Source organism: Trichomycterus rosablanca, chromosome 9, assembly GCF_030014385.1.
Source record: "Trichomycterus rosablanca isolate fTriRos1 chromosome 9, fTriRos1.hap1, whole genome shotgun sequence".
Classification (NCBI taxonomy): domain Eukaryota; kingdom Metazoa; phylum Chordata; class Actinopteri; order Siluriformes; family Trichomycteridae; genus Trichomycterus; species Trichomycterus rosablanca.
In genome coordinates this window covers 19,016,917-19,025,942 of record NC_085996.1, presented here as the reverse complement: position 1 = coordinate 19,025,942, position 9,026 = coordinate 19,016,917, and the positions used below count along the sequence as shown (strand labels likewise).

Genomic DNA, 9,026 nt, shown 5'->3' with positions numbered 1-9,026 from the left:
TCTTAGTGGTCCGTGTTACCTCAGGATTCCGGGAAGAATCAACACAGATCAGGCCGGAGGTGTGCCATCTATTTAAACACAGCATCTCAGCAGCTCAGAGCTTAGAAGCATACGAGCATCTAATAAACACACATCTAGTATACTGATACAGAGATCATACAGAGAGACAAGAATTACCTTTAGGAAAAGAGTTAAAATGGTAAGCACATGCAATGTAGTTGTAATACTGTGATCCATTATTGCAATTATTTTTTATAGTTTTAAAATGTTAACTGAGAGTTGTCTTGTTTGATTCTTACAGGAAATCTTCCAGAAACTTAGAACCTTCTCTTTTATTGTTTTCTTTTTAGGTAAGTAATTATTTTAACCAATGATAGCCATATTGCAATATTATGTGTATTACTGTAGCACTGTAATGTTGTGCTGAAGAAACCTTTATTAAACATCTTTTCATCCTAACACAGTGCTAACTGCATGGGCAGGAGTCGAAGGCTGGTCCTATCATTACTCGAACCATACTATGAACTGGAGCCAGTCCCGGAATTGGTGTAGAAAGCACTATACAGACATGGTGGCCATTCAAAACCATGACGAGATCAACCACCTAAACAGTATCCTTCCCAGAAAATCTGGATACTATTGGATTGGGATTCGCAAGATTAACAATACTTGGACCTGGGTAGGAACCGACAAGCACCTGACAGCGGAGGCAGAAAACTGGGCAAAGGGGGAGCCCAATAATGGACGCAACAATGAGGACTGTGTGGAAATTTACATCAAGAGGGGAAAGGATGAGGGCATGTGGAATGATGAGTCCTGCCAGAAAAAGAAGACTGCACTTTGCTACACAGGTATGTAACCATTACAAACCATGAAATGTAAATTGAACAAATTGGGTTTAGTTTAAAAATGTTTGATGGCAGAATATACCAAAATGATAAGACATATATATAAAATATGCACATTTATACCCACACATATATATAAAACCGTTCTCTCTTTCAGCATCCTGTACGAGCGAATCCTGCAGCCCTCATGGGGAGTGTGTTGAGACCATCAACAGTCATCGGTGTGAATGTTTTGAGGGCTTTTATGGGGACAAGTGTGAGCATGGTGAGTGACATCAAAGTTTTCCTTATCCTTATCCCATATCCTTTCCCAAAACCAAGGTCTTTAATTATTTAGTTCTACTACCACCAGCAAACTACTAAATTGCTTTATTAAAATTCTCATTTTTCTTGTACTTTGCAGCATAATAATAGAGTCATTTTATGCTTTTTCCTCTCTACATGTGTATATATATAATATAATGATTTTATGTGATCTAATTTCTTGTCTGCAGTTATCAAATGTGACCAAAAGGACATATTTAATCCTGAGCAAGGCAGTGTTGTCTGTGTCCATCCTAATGGAGAGTTCTCTTATGATTCCCGATGTGAGTACTCCTGTGAAAAGGGCTACCAATTAGTCGGCTTACAAATGACATGGTGTGAAGCTGTAACGTCCTGGTCCAACAAACCCCCAGTCTGTAAACGTAAGTGGCATAAATCTTGTCATTTTGGAATTGCATACAAATGTTTAGATATTAAAATATGCAGTATGTACATGTTTTCATTTTAAAAACATCTTTTGGCAATAACATATAATTGTAATTACATTTAACCTTCAGAGAAATCTCTTGTTATATTGATTTGTGGCAAGGAGTGGACAGTTGACACAGCTATGCATGTGCAGCACAGCAATAGTGGTTCTGGGTCAACTGCAACTGAAAAAAGTGCTACTGAAGATAAATAAATGGTAAAATGAATAAGTAGTATATGTCAAGCTAAAAAACTTTTTTCTGGTGTCAGCCTAGTTGCATTATTAAATTAAACATTTCAGAGCAACTTGCCGTAGCACAAAACAACAAATTTTAAAGGATTATTTTTCATTAGACTGTAACAATGTTACTGCTTTTATTTTCAAAATCAAAACTTACATTCTTTAATATAAAAATTACATGCCTATATATTTTTTCTTTATTTTATGGAGCAGATTTTGCTTAATTTGGTAAAGTTTAATCATATACATTTTTGTTTTGGTCGTTGTATTCACAGTCGTCCAGTGTTCGGAGCTGGAAATCCCACTTCATGGGACCATGCAGTGTGATCATTCATTAGGAGACTACAGCTACCTGTCATCCTGTCAGTTTAGCTGTGAGGAAGGCTACACACTAACAGGCTCTAGCTCCAGCCAGCTGATTTGTGATGAATCAGGACACTGGAGCGACTCGCAGCCCATCTGTGAAGGTACGAAAGTGACATGCTTTAAGGTCCATAAAGTGATTTTGTTACAAAACTGAAACTTTCTCCACCATATTTAATGTCATTTATTAACATGTATATGTAACATGTTAAACATGCACTGTACAAGTAACATGTGCTAGTGTCCATCAACCTAACTTTGTGTTCTTCGACCTAACCTTCTTCCATCTATTTTTCACAGCGGTTCGTTGTTCTGCACCTAAGGAGCCAGTGAATGGAAGGATGAGCTGTAGTGGTGATAAGTTCAGTTATGAGAGCATGTGCAGCTTCAGCTGTGATGCTGGGTTCCGTCTTCAGGGTGCAACAGAAATTACCTGCACTAAAACTGCAGAGTGGAGCCAGGAAACACCTTATTGTGAGGGTAAGAAGTGAAATATATTTTGCTCTTTATCATGCAAGTTGACTTATATTAAGAAAAATAGAGTGCTTTAAGTTTTTAACAGAAGTGTTTATTTACTCAGCTATCAGGTGCAATTTACCAGAACAGCAAGCTCACCTTAACTCTGAGTGCACCGGGGGATCAGATGACCTCACAGTCAACTCATCTTGCAGCTTCAGCTGTGAAAAAGGGTTTAAGCTGCAGGGGGCTACGAGGGTACAGTGCACAGAGACAGGAGAATGGAGCACAGCCGTCCCCAGCTGCACAGGTACAGAGGACACTGTTGCTCTTTGGCTCTGTCAAACCACATCTTTATTATGTGTGTAGTTTCAAAGAGTGTTTTTGTAATTATGTCGGAAACCCATTATTCACTGCAAGTGTTTATGATTGTGGTAGATCCATTACCACCCAGAAACAATTGGCACAATATTAAAAACACTCCCTAAATAAGTCACCAATTCTTTACAGAGCAACCAACTCACATATTTCAACTTCTTTCTACCCAAGAGCAATTTAGAACAGCCAGGTTTTGCAAGATTTTGGAGGTGTGATATAATTGAAGTACACAGGGAAAACTGCTAAACTAAAATACTTAAACCACTCATATTACTTTACAGTGATCAGAGGTAAGGATTAAACTCGGGCCTCCAGGATCCATATTGTTGTGCAGCACTCATTCTACCAGCTGTGTGACTACGCCACTCATTAAAAAAAAAAGAAGTGTTTAAATGATATACTTCCTCTGCTTATTAAAGGATATGCATAATGCACAATATTGTTTTAAGCTCTTGGTGGCACAGTAGCTCAGCGGGTAGTATGGGTGCTGTGGACCTGGGTTTGAACCTCACCTCCTTTTCTTGTTAGTTTTCACTCTGTATATGGGTTTTACTCCAGCTCCCAAAAATATGCAGTAGATGGGTTGGCTATTCTAAGTGTACACTATATGGCCAAAAGTATTTGGACACCTGATCATGAGCTTGTTGGACACCCCACTGCAAAAACAAATGACATTAAATCATTTCAGCTATAACAACAGTCACTCTTTTGAGAGGGCTTTTTACAAGACTTTGAGTTATGTCTGTGGGAATTTGTGGCCCATTCCGTCACAACAGCATTTGTATGGCTGGGCACTAATGTTGATCAAGAAAGCCTCAATTAATGTTCCAGTTCATTTAAAAATGTTCACTGGGGCTGATGTTAAGGCTCTGTGTAGGCCATTAGAATTTCTTTAAACCAAGCTTTTTTATGTCTTTATAGACCTTGCTTTGTGCACAACTGTTGCTACAAAGTTGGAAGCATATAATTTCCTTTATATAATTGATTTATTACACCTGTTGGCAATTGTTGTGGCTGAAACACATGAATTCAGTAATTACAATTGGTGTCCCAATACTTTTGTCCACCTAGTGTATGTAAGTACATTAGTGAACATGTGGTGCCCTGCATTGGATTGGTGAATTTTTAGGGGGTGTTCTTGCCTTGTTCCTATGTTTATGGGTGCTTTTGCACCAAAAGCAATCAGAAATAGGGTATGTGAAGATAAATTGACTTTAATATTGCCTATAAATCGACTTTAATACCTTTTAACATTATTACATACATTCTACAGCTTTAATATATAAAATTACATACCCATAAAATGTTTTCTTTTTTATATGATGGTAAACAGCTTGCTTTATGTGGTCTAGTTAACCCATATGCATCTTCATTTTGGTCGCTGTATTCACAGTCGTCCAGTGTTCTGAGCTGGAAATCCCACTTCATGGGACCATGCAGTGTGATCATTCATTAGGAGACTACAGCTACCTGTCCTCCTGTGAATTTAGCTGTGAGGAAGGCTACACACTAACAGGCTCCAGCCAGCTGATTTGTGACGAATCAGGACACTGGAGCGACTCGCAGCCCATCTGTGAAGGTAAGAAAGTGACATGCATATGCTTTTAGGTTTTTGTTACAAAGCTGAAACTTTCTTTGTATTAACCATAAAGTCAGCATGAGCCACCATATTTATTGACTTTTCAAGCATACATTGGGTTCATCGACCTAACCCTCTTCCATTTTTTCTTCACAGCGGTTCGTTGTTCTGCACCTAAGGAGCCAGTGAATGGAAGGATGAGCTGTAGTGGTGATAAGTTCAGTTATGAGAGCGTGTGCAGCTTCAGCTGTGATGCTGGGTTCCGTCTTCAGGGTGCAACAGAAATGACCTGCAACAAAACAGCAGAGTGGAGCCAGGAAACACCTTATTGTGAGGGTAAGAAGTAAAATATATTTTGCTCTTTATCATGCAAGTTTACTTAGATTAAAAAAAACATTGAGTGCTTTAAGTAATTAACAAAAGTGTTATTTACTTAGCTATCAGGTGCAATTTGCCAGAACAGCAAGTTCACCTTAACTCTGAGTGCACCGGGGGATCAGATGAGCTCACAGTCAACTCATCTTGCAGCTTCAGCTGTGAAGAAGGGTTTAAGCTGCAGGGGGCTACGAGGGTAGAGTGCACAGTGACAGGAGAATGGAGCCAGGAAATGCCTTATTGTGAGGGTAAGAAGCAAACCTTATTTTGGTATTTTGCATGTTTACTTAGATAAAAAAAACACAAAGTCCTTTAAGTAATTAATAAACATGTTTATTTACTCAGCTATCAGGTGCAGTTTGCCAGAACAGCAAGCTCACCTCAACTCTGAGTGCACCAGGGGATCAGATGACCTCACAGTCAACTCATCTTGCAGCTTCAGCTGTGAAGAAGGGTTTAAGCTGCAGGGGGCTACGAGGGTAGAGTGCACAGAGACAGGAGAATGGAGCCAGGAAATGCCTTATTGTGAGGGTAAGAAGCAAAACTTATTTTGCTCTTTTGCATTTTTACTTAAAATTTAAAAACACTAGGGTGCCCAGGTGGCGCAGCGGGATATTCCGCTTGCACACCAGCACCAAGTTTCTGAACTCCTCGGTTCGAAACTCGGTGTTGCCTCTGGTCGGCTGGGCGCCATCTGGCGGGCACAATTGGCAGTGCTCGCAGCAGATACTAATTGGCCACCGTATCTGCAGGGTGAGGGTCGGACTATGTATGGGTGGGTGGGTCTTCATACGCTGTGTAAGGACCCTGATTGGCGGAAAAGACGCCTGTGCAGAAAGCAGGGGCGAGAAGAGGAGGGCTGTGCACGTGTCGTAAGAGGCGTGTACAGCGACGTGCTCTCCTCGGATGCAATCTGGTATCTCGCAGCAGCAGAAGACAAAATTGAGTGTGCTAAATCGGGAGGAAAATGGGGAGAAAATGCATTAAAAAAATAATAAATAGAAATAAATACAATTAAAAACCACTAAAAACTTAACTTAATAAAAATGTTACAAAAACACAAAGTCCTTTAAGTAATTAATAAACATGTATATTTACTTAGCTATCAGGTGCAATTTGCCAGAACAGCACGCTCACCTCAACTCTGAGTGCACCAGGGGATTAGATGACCTCACAGTCAACTCATCTTGCAGCTTCAGCTGTGAAGAAGGGTTTAAGCTTCAGGGGGCTACAAGGGTACAGTGCACAGAGACAGAAGAATGGAGCACAGCCGTCCCCAGCTGCACAGGTACTTCAGTGCTCTAGCACTCTTCAGTTATGTTCCTTTTTTAATCTACTAGATCTAGTAGTTAACTGATGAGTTATATTAGGTGTCTTATTTTTGTAAATTTTTAGTAATGTTTATTATTTGTTGCTATGTTCACAGAGGTTAAGTGCCCAGCTCTCTCGTCTCCTCAAGATGGCGCCATGTTTTGTTTTGACCAAACCCTTACTATGGGCTCTACGTGCAGCTTCACCTGTGATGAGGGCTTTATCCTGCTAGGAGAATTCAACCTCCAGTGCACAGAGAAAGGAGAATGGAGCACGGACATTCCCCAATGCATAGGTATAATAATATATATGCCCAATAATCACTTCTACTAATGAAGGTGGATATTAGTACAATTAATTAGTTCAAAAACTGCCCCAACATTTGTTGAACTCCCACTGTCTAGGACTGGAATTGATTAACCTTGCTTTTCTCTATTGGTAAAGTCTGTGTATAAAAACCATAAAACATTGCAACAAAGAAACAGCTTTCATAAAAGTATTGTGTTTTCACTTTATAGCAGTGACATGCCCATACCTTGAGGAACCAGAAAAAGGCTTCATCAACTGTTCCTCAGAAGAAGCTGTCTTTAGCACTTCATGTTCCTTCAGCTGTCATAATGGCTACCAGCTACATGGTTACGAAACACTAACATGCAACCTTAATGGTAACTGGTCCGGAGAGGTGCCTACATGCAAAGGTAAAATAATTAGCCTAAACCTTATATTAAATATTTGTCAAATATTATAGTAACATATAGAATACAGAGCCTGTTGATCTTTTATTAGTACTATTTAATTTATTTGAATTTGTGTCTTCTAGTTGTTTCTAGCTCTTTGAGTCCGTCCTTGATAAGTAAATTAACAGTGGCTGCTGGAGGCACTGCTGCTTTTTCCAGCCTTGCTATGGTTTTGTGGATTCTAAAGAAACTCAGACAGCGGAAAGGTGAGAAAATTAGCCCACTGGCCTTCCTGCTTTTTTCAGTACAATTACTCTAATATCACATTTATTTAATTTCCAGCACTTAATCATTTAGTACTTTTTAACATCATACCTTTAAACTGTCATTTATTTAAAAAATGTAAATATTTTAATAAATATTTACTTTGAATCTAAAGTTGTTGTTTTTTTTCCACAGCTAACCAATTTGATATCAGGTAAATTTTTATTTTACTTCTATTTAAATTTGTGTTGACTGTTCTTATGTTGGGCTGTGAGGCTTACCTATTATTACTTTTTGTTTTTCAGTAGCTCGGACATTGAAGTTCCACACCAGGTATATAAGACCAGCACAGACAGTCTAATATAGGCCTACAAGACTGGAAACTATGTAAGTACATAATCTTGGGTGTTTTAATGTCTGCAATGTCTACAATATGGCTTATGCAACATTTCATATAAACAAATACTATCTTTAGTAGAGAACACCTGAATCTGCATAAAAAGCTTTAATGGGCACATAATACATACATATACAGTACATATATAATATACTGTACAATACATATACACTGATCAGCCATAACATTTAAACCAACTCCTTGTTTCTACACTCACTGTCCATTTTATCAGCTCCACTTACCATATAGAAGCACTTTGTAGTTCTACAATTACTGACTGTAGTCCAGGGCTGTAGGGCTAACAAAGCATGCAGAGAAACAGATGGACTACAGTCAGTAATTGTAGAACTACAAAGTGCTTCTATATGGTAAGTGGAGCTGATAAAATGGACAGTGAGTGTAGAAACAAGGAGGTGGTTTTAATGTTATGGCTAATGAACCAGTATATGTATATGAGGAACCAGAAATATATATATTTATATATCACTAGCCAATCATGTCTGTGTGGACAGCACTTTAAGATTTGAACCCCGAATTCCCTATTGCACAACATTTGTTCATTTATTTATGAATCTCCTTCAGTGCCACCACTTTTTCAGCATGAATTTGTACCCTTATCTGGTGGTAAAGCAGAGGAATTGCATATCATTTGCAGGCTGCTGCATGATTTTATGACAAAACCTTGATTTGCAGACTCACATAAAAACAAATGTTCTAGAAACATTAGTAACGTACAAAGAAATTACATGTGTTTCTTACATTACAAAGGTTTAGTCAACTAAAATTATTTTTATTTTCTTGTCACAGGGCTCTACCAAACCTGCACATTACCGACACTACTGTACCAGTTTTTAAGTAAATAAATGTGATCATAGATGAGCAAATGAAATGAGGTTGATCCTCTGCCATCAGTACTATGTATTATTTAATGGATTTTTTTCTGGACATTTCTAATTATTTATCCTATTGCCTTCTTCCCAATGGAAGCAGTTATTATTAATTTATTGAACATATTGCTCTGTGCTTTTTAAAGTGAAAGTTTTTCACTTTACGGTGATCTCTGGTATTATGTATATTTTGTCAGGGACTGTATTCATTTGAAATAAATAAATGATTTATTTTTGTAAATGTATAACTTTTAATGTCATTCATCCTTTAAATGTGAGTTGTCAATAAATTTTGAAATTATAATTCAGTTTTTTTGTGTGGTTATTAAATGATAAAAAGTAGTTTAGAACATCCAGTGAAAGTCAAAAGTTTGCATGCACTTATTGCATAGCATTTATGACATTTCAATTTTTTCTGTACTGTTCTATTCAGCCCCCTTCTGAATTTTTCAAACATGTCAAACTTTAAATGTTTCTAACAAAATGTTATGTAAGATAAAAATAACCTTAGTAAATGT

At 38.0% G+C, this 9,026-nt stretch overlaps 1 protein-coding gene across 1 annotated transcript; it reads left to right on the top strand.

Annotated features, from left to right (window-relative positions):
* The first annotated feature begins 505 nt into the window (after positions 1-505).
* On the top strand, positions 506-8,680 carry LOC134319939 (P-selectin-like). The gene is made up of 13 exons (XM_063001219.1): positions 506-851; positions 1,006-1,113; positions 1,343-1,534; positions 2,097-2,288; positions 2,485-2,664; positions 4,412-4,597; positions 4,754-4,933; positions 6,075-6,260; positions 6,802-6,981; positions 7,104-7,226; positions 7,420-7,438; positions 7,530-7,611; positions 8,429-8,680. Exons 1-12 carry the CDS (start codon positions 521-523, stop codon positions 7,588-7,590), a joined length of 1,938 nt encoding a protein of 645 aa, XP_062857289.1. The 5' UTR covers positions 506-520; the 3' UTR covers positions 7,591-7,611; positions 8,429-8,680.
* Positions 8,681-9,026: the final 346 nt, after the last annotated feature.

Coding starts and splice junctions, on each gene's coding strand:
- LOC134319939 (XM_063001219.1), top strand. CDS start 521: ATGAACTGGAGCCAGTCCCGGAATTGGTGTAGAAAGCACTATACAGAC. Junction 4,598..4,753: donor CTCGCAGCCCATCTGTGAAG/GTAAGAAAGTGA, acceptor TTTTCTTCACAG/CGGTTCGTTGTTCTGCACCT. Junction 4,934..6,074: donor GGAAACACCTTATTGTGAGG/GTAAGAAGTAAA, acceptor ATATTTACTTAG/CTATCAGGTGCAATTTGCCA.